The sequence below is a fragment of the Eptatretus burgeri genome, chromosome 9, assembly GCF_056783735.1.
Source record: "Eptatretus burgeri isolate ZD-2024b chromosome 9, Ebu_testis_v1, whole genome shotgun sequence".
NCBI lineage: Eukaryota > Metazoa > Chordata > Myxini > Myxiniformes > Myxinidae > Eptatretus > Eptatretus burgeri.
The window spans coordinates 87,628,690-87,652,706 of record NC_140969.1 but is presented as its reverse complement, the minus strand read 5'-3'; the positions used below and the strand labels follow the sequence as shown (position 1 = coordinate 87,652,706).

Here is a 24,017-nt window from a genome sequence, read left to right as displayed (position 1 = left end):
ACCCCACGTGATCTGCCGATTGGCGTATTTCGGTTCTTGTACAAGGACCCGTCGCTCGGAGTTATCCGGGCGGCGATCTATATTCCGGGCGATCGGTCGGGCCGACTCGACTTGCGGCTCCGCCGACCCCCCGGCCTGAAACAATATCGACTGATAAAGTTTTGACAACATGTCGTTCAAAAGGTCTGGAAGTGCAGTTTAGAACTATTTCGGGAAGGTTAAAGAAGACAGTCCGAAAAGTTGCATGCTCACTTTGTTCAATAGGCATTGCTCATCACTGTAATATGTCCAGTATTCTAAAACATTAGAAAATCAAACACCAGAAAGAGAATGTGAATTAATGAATGCTGAGAATGCTGATTCAATGAAATGAAAGTCTGCAACAGCAACAAGTTTGTTTTGCAATCAACAATTGAAAGCACTTTCACCCCTGTAATGACCCGTTACGCTGCCTTCCCTTCCCCTCCCCTTACGCTGCCTTCCCTTCGCCTCCCCTTACGCTGCCTTCCCTTCCCCTCTCCTTATGCTGCCTTCCCTTCCCCTTACGCTGCCCTCCCTTCCCCTCCCCTCATGCTGCCTTCCCTTCCCCTCCCCTCATGTTGCCTTCCCTTCCCCTCATGCTGCCTTCCCTTCCCCTCCTCTCATATTGCCTTCCCTTCCCCTCCCCTTATGCTGCCTTCCCTTCCACTCCCCTCATGCTGCTTTCTCTTCCCTCCATCGCTCCCTCCCTCCTCTCTCCACCCTCTTTTTCTCCCCCCCCCTTCCCTTCATATTCCTGTCAGCAAAGCAACGGGTGGTATTTGCTAGTTGTAAATAAATGAAACTTGCTCTCATGAAGAAGCCAAAGTATTGCATACCATATCCATCTAGTTGTTAATTCATTGAATAAGCAAGCATATGGTATTCATCTGGAAATAGTAAAGGGTGCGATATATTATTTCTCTAATTGGTCACGATCGAACAACTGACCTCTGCAATGGTGTCGTCACTGTTGGAGCTTCCTCCTGTAGACTGCCAGCTTGTGTTACCATTGTCAACGAGATTCCCACTGATCTCAGTGGAGAACGTTCTACAGGCATTTTCGATTGCTTCAGTCACTATCAGGGCAGCAGTTTCCTCCAGAGTGGCTCCGCACGTCTTCTCATTGTTTTCCGCCTCCGGAGCCAAGCCATCGTTCCTTTTACTCCGAGTTCCATCATCCTGAAGGAAAATCCACTCCGGCGTAGATGTCTCTGCTTCGTTGACCTTTCCGATGACCTGATTGATTGCTGCACTGAGGACGGATGAGATGATTTCTCTGGCGATTTTTGTTAAATTGTCCTCTTCTGGGTTGCATTCCTCATTGTCATTCAGATTTGGCAATCCATTTAACATCACCTCTTGTGTCCGATGGTCAGCAGACGTTTTCGTTCCATTTCCACAGCTCGATGATCTTGATGAATCGGCTTGGAATCCGTCAGAGTGTGAGTCTTCAGATTCCACACCAGAAGTTTCACGGTTTCTTTCTGAGGAACAGGGCACTACAATGTCCTTTTGACTTTCAACCAAGTTGCATAACGAACTGCTATCTCCCTCCTGGGTCGAAAGAGCTTGGATACTCAGCAGTCCCATCACAGGCTCTTCAAGCAAGGAATCGGTCTTTGAAGACTGTCGTTTTCTCTTGATTTTCCAAATTTTCCCTTTCTCTCCATCAATTTGTGCAGCTGCCCTCTTCTCCATATCTCCTGCAGCCTTCAGACGCTCACCTTTTTGTACATCATTGCTGGAGTCTGACTTTGTGTCAGACTCCACTGCAACAAAGCTCGTTTTAAACTCTCCAGTGGCCGGCAGTCTTTCATTTGACAAACACTGCTTTGCGACATCCTCCACCTTTAACTTCCCACTTTTCCTCCGCCTCCTCCTTTTCCTCCTCCTCTTGCTTTTATTCCTTTGGGTAGTTACAGTGGCAATATTGACCTGTTCTTGAGGATTTGCAGAGAGTTGACCAAAGTTTATAGCGACCGTTTCAACAGAGCCGTTGATTTGCTCATCGCTTGGACTTAATGAATCGCTCTTAGACGTTTCAGTGCCATTGGAAATAGAACTTACAGCTGTTGTGTCTGTCACAGTGCTGGCGCTACCATTATTTCCAACTTCTTCCAAGCTCTCCTGACTATAGAGTCGTCTTGTCTCATTATCCAAATTTGACTTGAGCTTTTCTTTATGGTCCTTATTTTTCCTCCTTCGCTTCCGCCTCATGCTGCCATTTGGTTTCTTTATCCCAGCTTTCTCGGCTGTATCATCATGTACCTCGTTTTTTGTCAAATCTGGCATACATGTTGCTGCATTGTTTCCACTTGTGCTCAAGCATACAGATCCAACTTCAACTTCCACTTCATCGGTATTGCTCGACATTACAGGTACAGCTTCATTCTCGAGAAAAGACTGTTCTTGTCCGCTTTCACACTTTAAAGAGATTAGCTCTTTGGCATCGACTTTTATCACCGATATAACATCTAAGCCCTTGTCCATTACCTCCACCTCTTCATGAATTTCAGTCTTATCTCCAATGGACCTTTCCTCATCTGGCCCCATTTTGTTTGGGCCAACTGTATCACCATCACAAATGCTAGTATCAACTGCTTGGACGTTGTCTGAACTTCCCTCGGCAGCTTCATCTTTCAACGCTGCAGAATCTCTCGATTCGTTCGGTGAAGACGAGCTTATGTCCTGGTACGACTGCTCGGCTTCGACATCTGCAATCTCAATGTCCTCTAAAATGTCCCGAAACAGTCCAATAACTGTGTCAATGTCCAAATCATCTTCTAACACACCCCTTTCAGGATGAGAATTGACTGCAGCTGGCACTTCAGCCATGCATGTTCCATTACCATCTCGAACCGTCTCTTGTCCGACATCCTTAGCAGTGCAGTTATTGTCTTCCTGGGCAGGTACATCTTGTTGATTTTCTCCAGGTGGAACCTGAACGTCCATATTGTGAGTGTCAACTGTAAATTCTCTCATCTTGTTGATTTTACCTGAAGCATTAACTCTTATTTCTCCTTCCAAACTGCTCTCTTCTTCTAAATTGGTGTTGAAATTGTACTTGGTCACATTGGCATCTGATGTACTTTCTTGAATCATGTTTTGAGGGAACAAAGACTCAGATTCTATAGAAATCACTTTATCCCCAAGTGTTTCATCATTTAAACATTCAGCAGCCATTATGGCAACACAACTTCCTTTCAGATCTGATGGATCATCATTCACATTTGTCCTGTTATTTTCATACTTGTTGACCAAAGTATTGACCTCTCCATCGGAATAGTCATTCACTTCAGAAATTATTATATTGATAGTTTTGTTCTCCAACCCCACGGGTTGTAAATTGTCTTTGTCCATCAACGCTATGGTGGAATCAATCTGTCGTGAACACACCTCTTTCACAACTGGCACAGTTGTGCTCGATAAAATTTGTTGTTTGTCTTCAACCTTGATCAACACCGGATCATTTTGATTTATTTTACCGCTGTTGTCTTTCACATCAAAGGGGAGGTTTTGTGGGTCCAAGGAAGGTAGATTTACAAGATCCACTTTTGGCTTTTGAATTTTTGTAGCACCTGTGATCACAACTTCAGCATCATTCCCAGAAGGTCTTTCATCTCCATCCGCATAATTAAAAACGTATTTTTGTCCTTCATTATCTTGCCCCTTACGACTTTCTTCCGATTTCAAAGACATGGCAGAAGAAGCATCACCACGATGAAGAGCCTCTGTCTGTGATGAATCCCGCTTCATCCCACGAGTTGTAAATATCCGACGGAATATTTCGCAGAGTGAGCTCCTGTTACTCATCCTTCGGCTTTGGAGGTTTTTCCTGCATTCCTTTATCGGTTCCATCGCCACTGTATTCTCGGTGGAAATGTGAGCCACAACATCCAAACTCTCAGGACCTCCTTCGGAATGAAGCGGCACAGCGCTGTAGTCAGCGGGACATTTCTTCTTCTTCTTAAATGGCATGTATGATCTCTTCTTTGCCTTTTCACCTTCTCTGTACTTATCGGTTTTAGTTTCAATCCTTTTCCTCACTCGACTCCAGTTAAGCAGAAAGCAGCAGCCGCTTACGGAGTCCATGCTTTGCTTTCTTTCTCCACTACCTTTTTGGGCCATTTCTGGTTCCAGCTGCAATAAAGCCTCTGTAGATTGGCTGTGCACAGTCTTGGACTCAACACTTGCCATGTCTGCAGAAACCAGAGTTTGATCTGAAGGCTTTGGTTCAATGGCAACCAGTTGTTCTTGATCTCTATCTCCTGTAGTGGATGCTTGCAAGGTCACCTCATCGGTGACTTTGCTTTCAGGGTCAGCCATTGCTTGTTGTATTGCACTCAGATTGCCTGCTCCATCCAAGGATGGTGTTGCATTCTCCTTAAGCTCTACAAAGAAAAACAAAAAAGACAGTTTGTGGTACATCAGTGGGATTAAGGAAAGGTTAGACTGGTTCATGGTTATAGATCTTAGTCCTGAGTAATGATGCCAAAAAAGAAAGATCTGTTTACACTGGAAAATTAATAAAATGCATGACTATCTATTCAAGAAAATGAAGAAACATTTTGAAAAGAGATTAACCACATATTTTTGAAATATATTTTAATCACCAGCCCTATTCACCTGTTTGTGTACAAACTGTACTTGGTATGTTTATTATCTCCATTCAGAGTGCCAAATCCATTTTACTTTTCTTGTTATTATATTGATCATATATTGTTGTGCAAAGTTTTTGCTAAAATACGATCCATACAGGACAATCTTAATCACTGACATTTATATTGCAAAGCTTGAGACGTACTATTGCAGCGATAAAGCTTCCAATATAAACATGCATTAAACCTTATGCTTTTCTCAATCAGCGGGTGTTATTACTTTATCTTCCGGTTTAAACATCAATCATGTTGGGAGAAGATCCCGATTGACGACAAAATCTTTCAGGACACCAATGAAGACGTTTTGACACTTTGGTAACATGTGTGCGAGTCAGATAGGAGTCTGTCATTGATGGCAATCCATCGACAAGATGGCGATGTCGAACCATGGGGTTATTGATGACTTTCGAGATTGCTGTAGAGGCGGAGTCTTGATCGGCATACATGGCGTCAGATCTTTTCTTCCCCTTCACGCATCAGCTACGAGAGCAAAGTGATTCACTTCTGAACTGGAGACACCTCGATGAATCATGTGGTGCCTATGTGGCCTGTTATTGGTCTTTCCACCCAGGATGCGGTGTCACTGACAGTCTTCTTGGGATACGATTTTGGGACGTCCTTATAGAGCTTTCTCTGGCCACCATCAGGTCTCTGGCCATGGCCATGATGGGATCTCTGGCCATGACTGAGCTTGGAGTTCTGGACTTGCTTTTGCTAGGATAAATTACACTGGTTTTCTCAATATTTTGTTTGTACAGTACCATATACTTACATGAATTTGAAATAATGGACACAACATGTATACGGTTAGAATATTCATGATTCCCATGGTTAATGTACAAACAAGAGTGAATGAAATGATCCACCTTTGTTCTGCACTGAACTCGACCCAGAACTTGCATTGTTCAAAACATTTTCAGGAAACCCTTCATTTCCACCACATCTGATATCGGGCAAAGAGTTGTCTTTCGGAGAACATGTTGTAACCTGAAATACAATCGCATCGGAAATTCTGCATTAAATACAACACAGGCTTTGAAAGATTTCACAAGGGATAAAAATGCTTATTTTTTTTTACACAAAAGTTGTTTATTATGAAATGGGAGTTAAAATTAAAGACAAGCAAATCAAGGCATTGTACGTAGAACAGCAGCAGAAAAATGGTAAATCCAATTCAATGGCATTGACCAAACTTGGTGGTGTAATGGTTAGAGTGACCGCTCTGAGTTTGGGGTGTCAGTGGTTCGATTCAGACCCTGTCCGAGTCGTACCAAAGACTTAAAAAACGGTACATGCCTCTTCTGCGCTTGAGGCTCAGCACTTGGAAGATAGAGCATGGACAAACAACCATAGGTTGTCATCCCGAGGAGGGGGAGGAGGGGTGGCGGAGTTGGGGAATATAAAACAACCTGCTGACAGCGGAGAGAAAAGTGATGCAACTAGATGGCACTTCCAGCTCCCAGTGTGTTCCAAGAATTAACATATATTGGGACGAACTGTCGTAAGCAGAAAGACTGTTTGGTGGAGTACAAGTTGAAAAGTTGGCTCAAGAATGATATGGCATCACAAATTAAAGAGTGTACCACAAGTGAAATCAATGGGAAATACTAATGTTATTCAATAAAACACACCCACTTGTAAAAGGTGTGCAAATGAGCAATTAACTTGCCCTGAAAACAGAACAAGCCTGAAATGGACTTGAGCTTAATTATCATAATGGGATCACAAGACCACTTGGGCTTTTAACGACTTTAAATAATCACTTCCTGCATTACAAACCAATATCGTGCCCAGTCTCTGGGCAATTTACAAATAAATAAATTTATCCAGCAAAAGCATCTCTTCCTGCGACTGGATTATTAATTTATTTTGCAAGTTGCATCATCACTATAGTGCGGCGATGCCACTGGTGTGTTTCTCCATCAGATTGAAGAAGGAAAGCATACCGTGGCCAATGAAATGACCTATTTAATGCTGAAATAATCTCTAAAATCTTAGCACACATTGGCCTACAGTCCTGTTCAAAATGTACTGGACGAAACGTAATAGTCGACTCGATGTCCCGTCGTCCCTCTTTCATAGTTATCTAATCGGTCTGCACTGCATCATCTTCAAAGCAAAGAAATCTGTTGAGGGTACCTTAAACACCATTACCACTTAGACATGGAATACTCCAGGAATCATCGAAGTGTATTAACCAATCATCGGCGTACATGTGGAGATGAGGATCCGATAGGTACAAGATTAAATTGTCTGATGCACTGATTAGAACCTTGGCCTTATTAAAGATGCCAACCCAGGTTACAATTTCATTTTATGTTTTGCTTTGTCTATTCTCACACTATTTCAGGTCTAAATAGAAAAACGATATCACAGTGTAGGTCTGGGAAATGTTTTTGTGACATGACCTGAGTCCTCTGGTTCCTAGGAATCCACCCAAAGAGTGCACACTAGTGGGCTTACAGGTCTGAGAAATTATATCGATGAAGAAATGGGTAAAATATCACAAAGTTTTCACGAAACTTATGAGATTCTCAACTACAAATCATTCGGACGGCCATCAAGGCCTAACGTGGCCCGACATATCAGTTGAAGGATTCAAATATTTGTTCTTCATTAAAAACTCAAACGAGTGAACCAAGCTCTGGATACGAGACGTCAAAGCTGTCAGCTGCCAACGAGTATCGACTTCAAAATGCTCTTCTTAGATCTTAGATCGATCTTATAAATGCGGATTGATTTGCCATTCTGTTAGAAGCCCAACGAAGCCGACAAAAATGTCAAATGACTGCCACATCTCCTCTCGGTACTCTTCCCAAGGGATGATTTTACACATCAATGGACTTCTTGAAACAAGGGATTGAAAGACATTAATCTGACGTCTTCATTTGTTGCTCTGGCACACAAGGGGCTGTATTAGAAATGTTTACAACCACAATGCGTATCATGGGAAATCACCTGATTTGACCAGCTGTCCTCTCAGCTTGGGGATCCATGCGATAAACAAATACCCTTTATTTTCGAAGAAAGTAAGGACGTAGATCGGACACAGGAAACGATCAATTGGCAGGACCATATCTGCCTGAAATTGCTGTCTGGTGCAGTATCAGCATGCACTATTCCATCATGGAGCATGATGTTCATTGCAAAGTATGTAAAGCCACATGTAATATTTCAAGTGATGCTTCATACGAAGGATTCAGAGTTTAAGCTTATATGCTGGCTGAGTTAAAAGTTTGGGGAAGCGTTCAAACACAAGAGAGAACCACCTTTCGTCGTGCAAACCCTTTTGGTTTAATTACTGTAGCAGCCCCACATGGTTTTGAGAAGAGTGAAAGTTCAATGGAGCATTATATCAGCTTTGGAACCCAGATATAGTTTAGAATTTTTTAATGTATATTTAAGGAAGTGAAAAGGCAAGCTGACAGAATACTTGACGTACAATTATAAAGTGCTGTATAATGATTCACAATTCAGGAAAGTCATTCTATTACATGCTTCATCATATCCGTCTATTCTCTTTAAACCAAACGTGGACTCGATGATTGACACAAAAGTCTGAAGAACGTGATTTACCAAATAGTTACATCGGTGTGAGTTTCTTTTTGAGAAGAACAAGGATAACAGCAAACACTGACTCATATATGGACATAACACTGGCTAAATAATGTATCCAGAACTGATTTGGCATTTGTCTTCATTATATCATCTCTTATTGTCATTACCATTGTGTGTGTCTCACTCTCTGTCTGTCTCTCTTCCCCTCCCCCCAATCTCTCTCTCTCTCTCCTCTCTCCAGCCCTTCCCCCCACCTCTCTCTCTCTCCACCCCTTCCCCCCACCTCTCTCTCTCTCTCCACCCCTTCCCCCACCTCTCTCTCTCTCCCCACCCCTTCCCCCATCTCTCTCTCTCCACCCCTTCCCCCCACCTCTCTTTTTCTCCACCCATTCCCCCTGTCACTCCAGATCACCACACCCCTTCCCCCCACCTCTCTAGGTCTCGCAACCCCTTCCACCCACCTCTCTCTCTCCCCACCCCTTCCCCCACCTCTCTCTCTCCCCACCCCTTCCACCCACCTCTCTCTCTCCCCACCCCTTCCACCCACCTCTCTCTCTCTCTCTCTCCACCCCTTCCACCCACCTCTCTCTCTCTCTCTCTCTCTCTCTCTCTCTCTCTCTCTCTCTCTCTCTCTCTCTCTCTCTCTCTCTCTCTCTCTCTCTCTCTCTCTCTCTCTCTCTAAAAACCTTCCCCACCACCTCTCTCTCTCCCTCCAACACTTCCCCCCCCCACCTCTCTCTCTCCTTCTCTCCAAGACTTCCCCTCATCAATCAATCAATCTCTCTCTCTCTCTCTCTCTCTCTCTCTCTCTCTCTCTCTCTCTCTCTCTCTCTCTCTCTCTCTCTCTCTCTCTCTCTCTCTCTCTCTCTCTCTCTCTCTCTCTCTCTCTCTCTCCCCCTCCAAGACTCCCCCAATCTCTCTGTCTCTCCAAGACTTCCCCCATCTCTCTCTCCTCCCCTTCCCCCCCCCACCTCTTGCTCTCTCCAACCTCCCCCCCCCACCATCCCCTCTCTCTTTCTCTCTGCCCCTTCCCCCCACCTCTTTCTCTCTCTCTCTCTCTGCCCCTTCCTCCCACCTCTTTCTCTCTCTCCAACCCTTCCCCCACCTCTCTCTCCAACCCTTCTCCTCAGCCTCTCCCGACCTCTCTTCTTCCAACCCTTCCCCCCACCTCTCTTTCTCCAACCATTCTCCCCACCTCTCTTTCTCCAACCCTTCCCCCCACCTCTCTCTCTCTCTCTCTCTCTCTCCCCACTCCTTCCCCCACCTCTCTCTCTCTCCCCACCCCTTCCCCCCATCTCTCTCTCCCTCTCCAACCCTTCCCCCACCTCTCTTTTTCCAACCCTTCCCCCGCCTCTCTCTCTCTCTCTCCCCACTCCTTCCCCCACCTCTCTCTCTCTCCACCCCTTCCCCCCATCTCTCTCCCTCTCCAACCCTCCCCCCACCTCTTTCTCCAACCCTTCCCCCCCCACCTCTCTTTTTCCAACCCTTCCCCCCCACCTCTCTTTCTCCAACCCTTCCCCCTCCCCCCACCTCTATCTGTTCTCTCTATCCCTTCCCCCAAGCTCTCTCTCTCCACCCCATTCCCCCCACCTCTCTCTCTCTACACCTCTTTCCCCCACGACTGTCTCTACCCCTTCCCCCAACCTCTCTCTCTCTCTATCCCTTCCTCCAATCTCTCTCTCTCTCTCCACCCCTTCCTCCCCTTCTCTCCTTCTTTAAAACCCCAATTATGGGGTTGGTCAAGAAAAGTTATTGGTCTCAGTCTTACACCAACTGACTAGCCAGCCAGACCCAACATTCAAGTGGCAGTAATTTGTTCAGGGGGGCGGTGATAACTCACCCACTCTTTATATATAACACCCTGGGATCTATAATCGCCACCAACAACCTGTGTCGGCAGACCTCAGGCCACTTCTTCAGGTCACTTTACCTCCATTGGAATTGTTTAAGATTCCCTTGTGAAAAAAAGCAAAGAAAGCACACTTTATTAAAATGGAAATGTTTAAGCAGTTGACTTCACTGAATAATGTTTGTACATGTGTCTGCTTGCCATTCCATTGTGAATCTCTTACTCCCCTCCTCCCTGTCCATTGTTTAGATTTTCCATGAATCTCTATCTGTAAATAAAGTGTCAGTGTTTGTTGAAGCACAAAGTAATAAAACCTACTTGTCTAAGATGTATATCAACAGCTGCAACAGAATATAGGTATTCAGATAGACTTTCCCTCATGTTGAGAAAAAGCAAGTTTCTTGAATTAAAAAAAAAATCCTAATAGCTACAAAATGGTCTTCTTGGTGCTGATAAAATGGAGGTGCAGCATCCCCGGGGGTGGCCTAATGATGAGCACGGCATTAATTTGTTAGATATTTGAAATGAAAAAGGTAACTGAAGGAAAGGTACTTTGTAGAGTGAATACATACATAATGTACGATGTAATGGATGAAAATGGTATCTTGTTACCTGATATTTAAAAATCAAACAAACCGGGCGAGGGAATGAGGTGCGAGAGGTCGATTTGAGTCTTCCAAGACTTTGGTTCACATTACCTATTCACCTTCTGGGCGAAGACAAAAGAAAAGTCAAAACGACAATCAACTTTTTTGGCCCTATTGTGCCAGGGTCATGAAACCAGAAAGAAATTCCCACTCCCCTAAAGTGTACGGTGACCAGTGAGTATCATTTTGTACACATGGCTTTCGCCGGCACGTCCCTTTCGGAGGCACTTTGCCACCTGACATCAAACGGTTTTACCATTTGGCTGAGTAAAGGAGGTCAGTCAATTCGGCAATCCAAATGGAAGTCAAGGGACCTGGACCCATATGGCAGCAATCAAGGGAAGCAAAGCGCAGACGGGCCATCACCCCCAAGCCTGCTCGTCAATAAATAATGGCACCATGGTGCAACAAGAAGTTAAAAATAAAATAATGGGGAAATTAAATAATTTAAAATTTAATAATAATTTTAAAAAATCGAATAATTGTAAATTGAAAAATATTTAAATAATTGGAAATTGAAAAAAAAACTTAAAATTTTAAAATACAAAAATTAAATAATAAATATACGAAATAATTGAAAAATAAAAATTACTGAAAATTAAAAAAATATATAAAAAATGATTAAAGAATTGGAAAAATAAATGCTTCCTTTTGCCGAATTGATAAATTGGTGTTCGTAGAAAATCAATTGGAGCCTTTATTTTTTAATTTGGGGATTTTTAGGGATGTGCAAAAATATCATGCTCAAGAATGTGTTTAACATGTCTAAACACAGATGTTGGATATTTCTGGGTATTTTCTATCACCGAACTGGAAACATGATGCAGAGAAAGTATAAACTGTCATCCTGGTATTTCATGTACATGGAATTTCATCAATGCGTGCGCTCTCCCTCGGATGGAAGTTAAACTAGTTGTCCCGTCCGCTAGCGTTAGTCGGTGAACGTTAAAGATCCCACGGCGTCTTTCGATGAACACGATTATCGGCACCCTTAACATGTCCACAATTCCTGCTAAAAATAACCTTCTGTCGAATGTCAAGCCTGGCCAGCCAGTTCGTGAAAGATTTGAACCAAATGCTTTCCCATGCCAACCCCAAAGAGAAAGTGAGGATCATTGGGTCTGCTAAATAAATAGTAGGAGTCGTAGTAGTCGTAGTAGTAGTAATAGTAGTAGTAGAAGATTACTGGTTAAAATCCGAGGAATTGTCAGTGTTGGTAATTCATTACAGGAGACCACCTGAGATCAAATTTACTGAAACATCACAAACCAGTCTCAACGGTCTCCTTCCCTTCAGTTTCATTTGGCACAACATCAATAAAGCCACAGGTTAGGTTCATATCGATTTGCGCATTTTGATCAACCTCAACCAATCGATTTCTTGTCAAAAGACCTTTATTTGAGAGCACTGTTAATGGCTTCGCAGTTTGCAGAGCCTGTGGGCTTACAAGATGAAACCATCAGAGATCATGGCATCAAGAAAATGGATTTCCCTTCCTTGGTATGCAGCACCTGGCTGTGGGTTTGCACCATTGCTGAGAGCTAGGCCATGCCGCTGATGCGGTGTCCCATGTAGGTTAGAGCAGTAATTCAGTCATTTGTTCAGGGTGCTGGTGTTAGCTTGCCCACTCTTCGCCAAGGACATCGTGGGATCTTAAGTTCACCAACGAATGCCGATCGACGGGACGCTCACTTTAACGTCCATCCGAGAGACGGCACCGGGATGACCATTTCGGATGAATCAAAAATAGACCAGGATAGGCGGCTCCAAGACGAATGCACCTATCTACAGGTCATCCAACTACGGTGTTCCAGCCAACGAAATTGGCAATGCGTTTCAAAAAGGGATTTTGCTTCTTGGAGCACAATCTGGAATGATATTCCTTTTATACATACGAACCGGGCACGGAGCGAACATGGAAAAAGTTCAAAGTTCGTGTTCAACAACATCTAGATTCGCAAAGCGTTCATGCTCATAAAGGTGCAGTAAACGGAAGTCCTTGCTCACCTGAACAAACTTCTCCAGTTGTTCACATCAAATTCTCCTCCCGACTTTGAATCCCCGGTCATGCACCAATGTCGCCTCCAAAGGGGATGAAACTGGGCATCGATGTTCGGCCCTTTGTCTGTAGTTTCAATCCAGTGTCAAACATTCTTGTTACCTGCGTGTGTTTAGCTCCGAAACTTTTTTAAAGGGCAAAAAAAAAACAACCTCTTGAATTGGAAGGGACATCGTTTCTCGTTTCCTATCTCCTGGTGCTATTGTTACCTTCTCATTGTTCTCGTCTTCCTTTTGATGTTTGAGATGCCTTGTGGCTTTGTTAATACCCTGTTCGACTCGAATCGATTTCTTCCTCCGATAAATTAAAAGCATCACCGTTACAACGGCAACTCTAGGGAATGGGACCGTCCGAGACGAGCGAACTTTGTTCACCACAAACAAACGGTTCACCCGAATGGTGTTCGTTAAATGCCCCCCTATTGTGTTCGAGGCAAACAACAGTCATTTCATAAACAAATGTTGGTGAGTTTGGGTGGACCGAGTTCACAGTTTGTGTTTGACATGGGTCGAGCATTTGTATTTTTGTTTTGCAGATGAAAGAGAAGGACAAGGCTCCCCCACCCCACCCCCTGACTCAGTGAGAATGACCTCTTCCACAATGAATGGACTAGCTTCGCACGTAGACCAGACCAGGTGGGACAAGCAGATTATCCCCGCCCTCAAAGACATTAACGACCCGACTGGGTTTCTTCCTGACAATCCAGTCGTGACGTGACCGTGCTGCTGAAACAAACTCGATTCCTGAAGCTTTGAACTGCTGCCTTCGGATGGATTTGAATGCACAACCTCTGGGATGCCGGTCCAGTAACCTCACCAATAAGCCACCACTGTATCCCATGTTGGCAAACATACCTGTCCCTCAAGTGTTCTAATCAGAGGCAAACCTAAAAATAGTTCACACTACTCCACCTTGTTTTAACCTTGAAGCTCTACTGCTGTGCATGACCAGGACCAGACAATTGGTGCGTGGACAGGCCGGGCCAGTTCAACTTGTTGACTCAGAGTTATCATCGGAAAACTAGAAGTTTCACGTTGGTGGACAGACTGAGGCTTGTGGATATGAATGACTACAGTATACCTGAAGGACCCGATGGACATACTGTTGTATGAGAGGACAGACTTGTGTATTAATCCCGAAACGTTGCTTTGAACCAACCAATAAATATGCCATTTTTATTGGACACTTGGCACTCCTGAACTGCGGGTAGTGAGTGGCCACACACACACACACACACACACACACACACACACACACATACACACGTTTGCAAGTCACGTGTGAACGCTCATCTTCGGCTATGAGGGGCAACCATGCTATAGTCACGTTCCATTCCCATAACAAACTCCACACCAACAGCGAAATACACTTTACCTCTCAAACAAGGCGTGTCCTTATTGTGGAAGACAAACGATATTTATTATCCCATCACCAAGGAGCTGTGCATGACTTCAACGCTTTAGGGAGCTCACCAGTTTGAAACCGAAAGGTGAATGTGACGCTGCACTCCAGCGAGGGAGAGAGTGACATGTTTCATGGAAGGGCCTGCCCCTCGCGAATGCATAACTCGAGCAATGTGGAAGGCAAAGCCAGGTGTCGTGGAACAAACCATGGCCTAATGTGGCTGTCCGTCACTCCTGAACTCATGGAAATGCTTGAGATGTGCAACTATGGAAGCACGAGGTCGTCGGACTTTTGGAAACGAAATAAAGAGAGTTTGGGATCTCGAACATCCGTGGGATCTTAACGTCCATCCAAGGAACGGCACACACACACACACACACACACATACATACACACATACATATACATACACACACGTTACATATACACACACATTTACATACATACACACACATACATACACACACGCACATACATGCATATACACACACACACACACACACACACACACACACACACACACACACACACACACACACACACACACACACACACACACACACACACACATACACACATACATATACATACACACACACGTCACATATACACATACATTTACATACATACACACACATACATACACACACGCATATACACAAACGCATATACCCACACACAAACACATACACGTCATATACATACACAATTAAATATAAATACACACACGTCACATATACACACATTTACATACATACACATACATGCACACACGCACATACACGCATATACACACACACACACACACACACACACACACACACACACACACACACACATACACACACACACACGTCATATACATACACACATACATATACATACACACATACATATACATACACACACACGTCACATATACACACACACATACACAAACGCATATACCCACACACAGACACACATACACGCACATTTACATACATACACACACATACATACACACACATACATACACACACATACATATGCACACCCGCATATACACAAACGCATATACCCACACACACACACATACACGCACATTTACACACATACATACACACATACACACATACACACATACACACACATACATACACACACGCATATACACAAACGCATATACCCACACACACACACATATACACACACATTTACATACATACACACACATATACCCACACACACACACACACATATACACACACATTTACATACATATACACACACATTTACATACATACACACACATATACACATGCACGTACACACACACACACACACACACACACACACACACACACACACACACACACACACACACACACACACACACACACACACACACGTTGATGAATCACCGTGCCTGTGAAACATCGGGACGCCAGTTTATCGCTTGGTCAGGATTCCAACCCTGGCAAAGCAAGCTTCACGCTCCCACCTGAGCACTGGTCTCGCAAGGCACGGCTCCTGTGAACGTGAACATCGCGCACACACAAACATTCCGGGCCGTCTGTCCACGTACTCGAGTTGGACAGACTACTTCACGATTCCTCTTCCGTTTGATTGAAACCCTTTCGATCCGCTATTTGTTAACGTTCCATCGTGTCTCACTCACCCGATGTCCAGCTTTGTCCGACTCTCCTCGTCCGTCGTCCCCGGGGTCCTCCATCGTAAGGCACGTATCCTCGTGCGATCCTGCGGAGCGGGATGGGGGGGGGGGTGGACACAGAGATAAACGACGGTGAGACATGTACATGACAGGACGCGCGAAGATGGAGATCGGTGCGAGCCAAGGACGGACAAAAGCGACTCACGGGTGCAGACGATGAATTAATCGGAGTGTCCCGTCGGACAGATCGCGCTCGAACCCCGCGGACGGACGACGACACCTCGAGCGAGATGTAATTAATGATTTGTCTCAACGAGCCGTTCACAGCTCGGCAGGACACGGTCCGCGGTGCTCAGACATTGTGTGACACCGGAGAATGGCGCCGTCGGGACACTCTCCGGGCATTGTCCCAGTGCGAGAGTGGGGAGAATGAGATCCGGCACAAAGGGCCCCACGTCCCCCTCCCTGGTATCCGCGGCGCGGGTTTGTACAGGAATAGCGTCGAGCACGCGGCACAATGAGCGCTGGAACCGCCTGTCCTCGCCCCGTTGAAGCGTCACCAAAACGAGCGAGTTACCCCCGACGAGTCGTCACACGGACGTTTGGTGACGTGCGCGACCGTTCACAAATCAGAGCCTCGTTCGGACAACTCGAACGTCGAGCAAACGCACACAAAGGACGAGTCCCCCCCCCCTCCTGGGTCTCACCCACCTCTACATCGCCAATGGACTCGCTTATCGCGCCCCCCACCCTCGGACCGGCCAGGGCGCAGCACGACGGTGGACCGTTTGGACGTGCGTGTCGTGCTGAGAGGTCACGGCACGGTTACCCGGTGTAAACGCAGCCTCGATCGGACCCTCCTTCACCCGACACCTCGGTCCTCTCCCCCCGATTTGGCGCGCACCTCTTGTCGTGCTCGGAATACCAACGATTAACTCGCGTTTCCTTGAGCGCGCCGTGGGCAGGATCATTGCGGTGGGGTTCCCACCTCTACCTTCGGAGAGAGAAAATCGAAATCAAATGAAAGTTTAAAATCAAACCGAACAATGGTAATTCAATCACGAACAACGAGACATTTTGTTTTCCATCATTAAATTCCAATTTATAATTGTCACACACACACACACACACACACACACACACACACACACACACACACACACACACACACACACACACACACACACACACACCTGGCTCAATGTTAAACCTCATATTGCATTGTTATTGCGTATGTAAAATGTAGACGTAATTTTCATCGGGTGAAGTGATCGGTGTCGTTGCAGACCATTCACCGACTTTGCCCCTTTCTTTTCGAATCGGGATGCAGGTTCGATTCCCGACAAGTGCAAAACCTGTTTTCCAGGCAGCGCATTCCATCAGCGAGCAAAGTTAAGCTGGGTGTCCTACCCGCTTGCATATTCTGGGGCATGTCACAGATCCCGTGGTCCTGAGGGAGAAGATCGGTGAAATGGCGGCTGAGATTGGCCGGACCCTCGGTGCGGATGAGGGAAGAGAATGGTAAAGAGAGCAACGTAGGAGGAAAACAGGTAGACAGTGGTTGAGATGGGAGGATTGTGTGAGTAGGGACGTCAGTAAGGTGGGGGTGGTTGGAGGGTGGAGAGAGTTGCGGAGGAGTATCGTGGTCGAGGCAGGTAGACCTCACCCCTTCTAAAAAGGAAAACGAAGAGAAGGTACCTTTCGAAGGGGTAGATCTTTGGGTGCCATACCCAAACTCAGTTCAAATCCGTAAGCTGACCTGGTCCGGAAGAGACGGGAATCGCCCAATCCACATGCCCACAGAAAGACCAAAAGGTCCTCTCGACGCGATACTCAGGTCACTCAAACCTTCACAAAACATCCACTTTTACAAATGCAATTCAATGCAAGATGAGGTCAAAGATTGGACCATTTGGCATCGGTAATATGTAGATAATGAATGATGTACATTATATAATATCCATGCACAGCCCCGAACGATACCCTTTTCTTCCTACAGGGTATGAGGCTCCTGGAGGAGCTGAAAACGCACGCACACCCTTCCCAAATTATTAAACCGTGTTGTACTGGAACGATAGCTCACCTTCTCTTCACGAAGGACACCGTGCGATCTTCGGGCTGACAGCATGGCCAAGAGGTTCTACACACATGTCGAAGCTGTCGAGCCTTGGTTCGAATCCCGACCCAGCTATAAACTGTCACCCCGGGGTTTCATCAATGTGTGTGGTGTCCCTCGGATGGGCATCAAGTTGAGCATCCAATCTGCTGACATTAGTTGGTGGATGTTAAAGATCGCATGGTGTCCTTCATGAAGAGGAGGCGAGCTGTCACCGGTACTGTGAACAAATTACAAATTCCTGTCCGAACCAGCAGAGGGCACTGCATCAGCGGCACAGCCACCGACGCCACCCCACAGCCTTGTACTTCATACGAACAAAGAAGTGGGATCTTTAACGGAACGTCTACCAACTAACACAGGCAGATGGGATGTCCAGTTTAACGTCCATCCGAGGGACGGTTACACACCCTACCTGGGAAACACGATGCCTCACCCTGCACGTGAAACACCAGGATGAAAGTTTATAGCCGGGTAGCGATTCAAACCCAGGCGAGACAGTTTATTGGCGAGTGTGGTTACCTCCAGGTTATCCTGTCCTCTTTTCATGACAACTTAGGTGTGTAATTAACCAAGGGGTATTGCATGAAGATTGGTAGAAAGTGTTACAGGTCCTCGGATGTTCTTCCGGGAATCAGCAGATGCAGTCAGTCAGTCGGTCAAACACAAGCAAATCAGACTTGATCTACAGAATCACAAAACACGGTTTACTCCAACAGCTTGAAAGATTGTAAAACTATATTCTTTGAAAAAAAATTCAAACTGAACAGTTGCAAGTTATACAAGGAGACATGTAATCTTAATGTAACTCTCTTTACTTGAACACTGAATCATGTCACAAAATAGTTTCCATAAAATAAATCGAGTCAGAAACATTTGGGGGGGGGGCAGGGGGTACGTCCGACACGCCAATGTATGCAGAATCCCATTTCACTCGTTAATCATTTCCATCGTGGTACTTAATGCCTTAAGGTCACCCCTGGATGAGGATGATGATGATGATGATGCAGTAAATTGAGAATCGGTTTCCATGAAATTTTAAGGATAAAATCATATCGTAAGTGGGATCCGATGGATCAGTTTAAAATCGTGCAACAAAACGGCCTCAACTTGAGGTCTGAAAACAACTCGAGTCCCAGAACCCCACCAACCATCCCCAACTAAGAGAAAACGTCGGACAAGGTGGAGTATGGTCTCCATTGCTCAAGAACTGGATAATTTCATGGCCCAAAGTCACTTCAAAGGAATTTCACATTGTTCATCACACGAGTTCACTTCGCACACAGCATGAAGTCACATATTATCAAGACGAAAGGCTTGGTTTGAGTAATCACAGCAGGAAGGCGACGAGGCCATCCGTGGGATATCGACAATGTAGTTAATTAAATACCGTAATATTACCTGCCACAAAGCCGTGTGATTTGATTTCCATGCATTTGCATCACTTCCGCAAGAAAGGTGTGGGGTAAAACAAACGACCGAAGGAAAAGCATTCACTTGAACAACCGAGCTGTTGTGACGACTCGGAACGCAAAAAAAATCATTGTGAAGCGATAGAGTCCGGTGTTGTTGAAAGTGCCCACAACGTGGTGACCCGGCGCTCGCACGACTGCACCAGCGGTGATCCGGCGTCAGTAAGATCCCGCAAAGACGCGGTGGGTGGTCGGTGCCGGATTCTTACAAGGCGACCTTTGCTGCACCGACGGCAGTGAAGAAAACCGTCGAGGCAAACGAGCAACGTGGAACGTGTCGAAAGAGAAATCGTCATCATCGGTATCCACATTAAAAGCATCGATGATAAAAGGATCGGTAAATCGGGTGTTTTGTAGATCATTCTTCATGTGTAAATGGTGGTCAATTGCAAGGTCATGGCTGGTCTGCAACAATACGTACAGCAAAATGCGTAAACAACAACCAAAATAAATAAAATGAATCCTTCATTCTTCTTACAAAAGAGATGCTATGACTTAAAACGTCTTGCAAGGCAAAGTACACTTGGTGGTCGATTGAACCCCTGCCACTCCCCACAAAAAAAAAGAGATGGTAACCCAAATTGGAAGCAACCTTGCACTTCCACAAGCCTCAACGAGAAATGGAAATTAAAAAAAAAAAACTATCAAGGCTTTAATTCAGTGGAACATAGTATTGAAATAAACCAGGAGATGTCTTCACAAGTAAAAATTTTGAAATCGACAAAATACAAATCTATTGAACCTGGTGTTGACTTTGCGGTTAGGGTGGTGGCTTGGGACCCTAGGGTCCTGAGTTGAAGCCCCATTGGCTGCTGAATTAACACCAGGGGGTTGACTCAGCCTGTCATCCTTCTGAGGTCGGCAAAATGAGTACCAGTGTAGCAGCCAAAAGGCTGCACACGAAGGGAAGGGGTATTAACGGATTGATTAAATCTGGTAACGGTGTGGCGCAGGCATGATGGGCCGAATGGCCTTCTGCGCATAATTTCCTTGGAATCCAAGGCTGTATTTATTGTCCAAGTCAGCATTAGCATCATGGTTGCTATGGACACGATCTTGGTTGCCAAGGAAGGATTCACATAACACCTTCACATGTGTTCGAATCATAATCGCTTCATATACCAGTTTAGCCACCAACCTACAAGTTTCAGTTCAGCAAAAAAAAAAAAAACCCAAAACATTATATACAACGACAGCACCTCTTAACTGGAATGGTGACCATGAACCCCTGACCAACAGGGATTACCTGCCACATCCAGCCTATTGAGGCACCCCTTAACCGTTAACAAGAACTTTAAGTTGCAGCCAGAATGATAAATATCATCATTAAGTGGGAAAACCGGCTCAGTTACAGTCTGTGAAAAAATAATAATAATAATAGAGAACCCGCCTGTTGCCTTGTGCGCAGTGTCAGCTGTTACACTGCAATCTGCAGCAGCAGGCAGCCGACAAGGCATTATAAAAAATTACCCCCGTGTGGGGGTGATGGTCATCTCTGTAATGTTTTTTACGATCATAATCGATGAACCGTTGCCAGATATCTCCTAAAATGACAGACTAGATAGGTTTTGAAAATGGCAACTTTCACAACTTTCGAGACCTCGTGACCTTGACCCTGACCTTGAATCCGGGAAAAAAAAATGTCGTTGGGTATCACTCATCCACCTCTACCCACATAACAAATTTCATCAAGATCAGAAGTAAAACGTTTTCTTTGTACCGGGAGGTGTTTTTGACCATCTTCCAGTTTACGTGGTGGCCAAACGGGACGGAAATTCAAAAATCTGTCCGGTTAGATACAAGATAATATTTTTTACTATCATGATCAATAAACAGTTGCCGAATATCTTGTAGAATGGCAGACTAGATAGGTTTTGAAAATGGCGATTTTTATCACTTACGTGACCTTGACCCTGACCTTGAACCCGGACAAAAGTTATATCGTTGTGCAACACTCATCGACCTCTACCCACATACTAAGTTTCATCGAGATCAGAAAGAAAAATTGTTGACAGACGTACGGACATTTGGTCCGGCTTTATTAGGTCATCTCGGTAGAGATGACCTAAAAAGGCTTTGTTTGCAGGATAATCAACCCACCCCCTAAGGAAAGAAATCAATCCACAGACGCATTTCTGTCTCCCTGGACGTCATCAGCGTGGAGTGTATTCCCCCCAGAAAAGTGAACTGACAATTATATGATGGATTGCATGACGTGCTGCTTCTGTCAGCTCCGAGTTTGTTACCTTCCTCATCAACCCGCTTCCAAGCTGTATAAATCAGAACAAGCCATGGATTTCCCCTGTGCCAGCATTCAAATTGATGTCGTAGAAACAAGGACGGGTGGGTAGTCCTGGCATAGTCTGGATCTGCAATTAAAAAAAAAACCCCCATGATAGTTGGAATTACTGCCATAAAACAAGATCATTGATGGGGTTAGAACACAACAGTTGTTGAAGAGGAGAAAGAAAGCAGAAATTCAAAAGTATGGACAGACAAGGGCTATTTGAGGCAACACTTTGAGGGGGAGTACGTCATGAGACGACGTCAAAAGCGACCGAGTCATGGAATATCTGTGAGCTTCCTCACCGAGCCGATGAGCGGTGTGAGGAATCCCGCTCCCGCGCTGGCACGAACGTCTCGCACGGGCAGCAGGAAGTCGTGCGGTGCACCCTTGAGATCCGCACAGTGACTCAGAGACAAGTGGGTCTTCGCCATGCATATCGGCAGATCTCCCAGACCCTAGGTGTTGCGTGAAACAGATGGAATGGGTAAACATTTTAAAATATCAATGACCGTCAGAGCCCTGTTAAGGCAAAGGCTGGAAGGATAGCCTTGAGGTATGTGCTATCTTCTTGGAGATGTCCAACCTGGGTTTGAATCTGGACCCAGCTATACTCCAAGAAGTAATAGTTGTGGTCGTAGTATCAACATCCTGCCAATATTCCCACTTTCACTCCTTCACAGGGTTATTACTTTTCTGGCCTACTGTTCTGTTGTCTTTCCAAGCACCAACAACAAATCGTTTCAATTATAGTGTCCCATAAAATATTAAAGTTTCACATATTTATACCTTGTTTGGTTTTAGTGCTATGGTAATGACACGGGCAGCACTAGAAAGAGAAACTCAAAAAAAAGGTTGCGATTCGATTATTTTCATTTTTCCATCTTCATCAATTGAAGAAAATCTATCTACGTGTAAATAGTGAAGCAAGTATTGAATCAAGTGATCTAGTTGATGGCGAGTGGAAATTAAAAAAAAAAAATGCTGCTTTAGTAAGGAAAACAGGACAATCACAAACAAATGAGAAGGGCTCTCGGTGGAGTGCATACCTCCGCCCACGTAATACCCGATCCATGAGAACATATCGGGCCCGATACATTTTTGAAATATCATTCTATACATCATTTTTGGCCCTATCAATGGTGAAGAATCCCTTTAAAATTAAATAGCTCTCGTATCCAGATCCAGATTCGGATCTTCACCAAAATTGAATCAATTCTTCCTTGTCACACACCAAACATGTCCACCAAGTTTCATCTGAATCTGTGCGCAACTTTTTGAGATATCGTGCTATATATCGTTTTTGGCCCGATCTCTCAATGGTGAAGAATCACGTAAGAATTTCTAATACGAGGATCCGGATTCAGATCTTCACGAAAATCTAATCAGTTTGTCCTCGCCATACACCGAACTTGTTCACAAAATTTCACCCGGATCCGTCCACAACTTTTTGAGATATCCTGCACACACAGACAGACAGACAGACAGACAGACAGAAAGGGGTGAAAACATAACCTCCTTCCACCTTCAGTGGAGGAGGTAACTAGAATGGCATGCGGTAGAGTGCACATCTCCACCTCCTCCAGGTAGAACAGTTTATGTCTTGGATCCCACTAGATTTTGGTTCAGCCGGATCCAGATCAGGCCAATCAATCAGCATGCTCTTCTCACCGACCCAACTCATCCACCAAGTTTTGTCAGAATCCGTCTTCAACATTTTAAGATAACATATGATATATCGTTTTTTGGGCCCATCTTTCAATGGTGAAGAATCTCTCAATTTTTTTTAGCGGATCCGGGTCTTCACCAAAATCGAATCAATTCGTCCTTGGCACACACACCCAACATGTCCACTAAGTTTCGTCCGAATCCGTCCATAACTTTTTTGAGATATCGTACTATACAGAACATCGTATCTGGCCCTTATCGTATCACCCAATGGTGAAGCATCAGTTAAAAAATTCTCGAATCCGAATCTTGACCAAAATCAAATCAAAGTTAAATACCCAACCTGTCCACCAAATTTCATCCAAATCAGTCCATAACCTTTTGAGATACCCTGCCAACAGACAGACAGACAAACAGACGGGTGAAAACATAACCTCCGTCCACCTTCCGTGGCGGAGGGAATAATGATTACACACATTTGCGTCAACGTGTAATGACCACCCCCGGGTATTCAACCGATATAGTCTGACAAAAGCACTTCTGGACTCGGCGCAGCACTTCATTTCCTCGTAGCTTTCCTCAACATTAAAAGCAAAAGCAGGCCCGCAAGTGTGCAGGCACAGTGCA

At 44.9% G+C, this 24,017-nt stretch overlaps 2 protein-coding genes across 8 annotated transcripts in view; both read right to left on the bottom strand.

The window, feature by feature from the left end:
• The window catches only part of LOC147020551 (uncharacterized), a 33,737-nt gene extending 16,458 nt beyond the window's left edge, over positions 1-17,279 (bottom strand). The window contains exons 1-4 of one of the 5 annotated variants that reach the window (XM_085895986.1): positions 17,261-17,279; positions 15,857-15,936; positions 5,546-5,666; positions 970-4,412 (exon numbers count right to left, since the gene is read on the bottom strand). In XM_085895986.1, the coding sequence (XP_085752112.1) occupies positions 970-4,412; positions 5,546-5,666; positions 15,857-15,936; positions 17,261-17,270 (3,654 nt within the window). In that variant the 5' untranslated portion in view covers positions 17,271-17,279. Of the gene's footprint in view, positions 1-969; positions 4,413-5,545; positions 5,667-12,740; positions 12,859-15,856; positions 15,937-16,055; positions 16,520-16,561; positions 16,908-17,260 lie in introns of those variants that run through there. The other 4 variants (XM_085895985.1, XM_085895988.1, XM_085895987.1 and 1 more) reach the window with 4 other exon arrangements.
• Positions 17,280-18,763: 1,484 nt separating this feature from the next.
• Positions 18,764-24,017, bottom strand: part of MTHFD1 (methylenetetrahydrofolate dehydrogenase, cyclohydrolase and formyltetrahydrofolate synthetase 1) — a 91,366-nt gene continuing 86,112 nt past the window's right edge. For all 3 annotated transcript variants that reach the window (XM_085895992.1, XM_085895991.1, XM_085895990.1), the window contains exons 25-27: positions 22,028-22,180; positions 21,685-21,807; positions 18,764-19,843 (exon numbers count right to left, since the gene is read on the bottom strand). In XM_085895992.1, the coding sequence (XP_085752118.1) occupies positions 21,718-21,807; positions 22,028-22,180 (243 nt within the window). In that variant the 3' untranslated portion in view covers positions 18,764-19,843; positions 21,685-21,717. The remainder of the gene's footprint in view (positions 19,844-21,684; positions 21,808-22,027; positions 22,181-24,017) is intronic.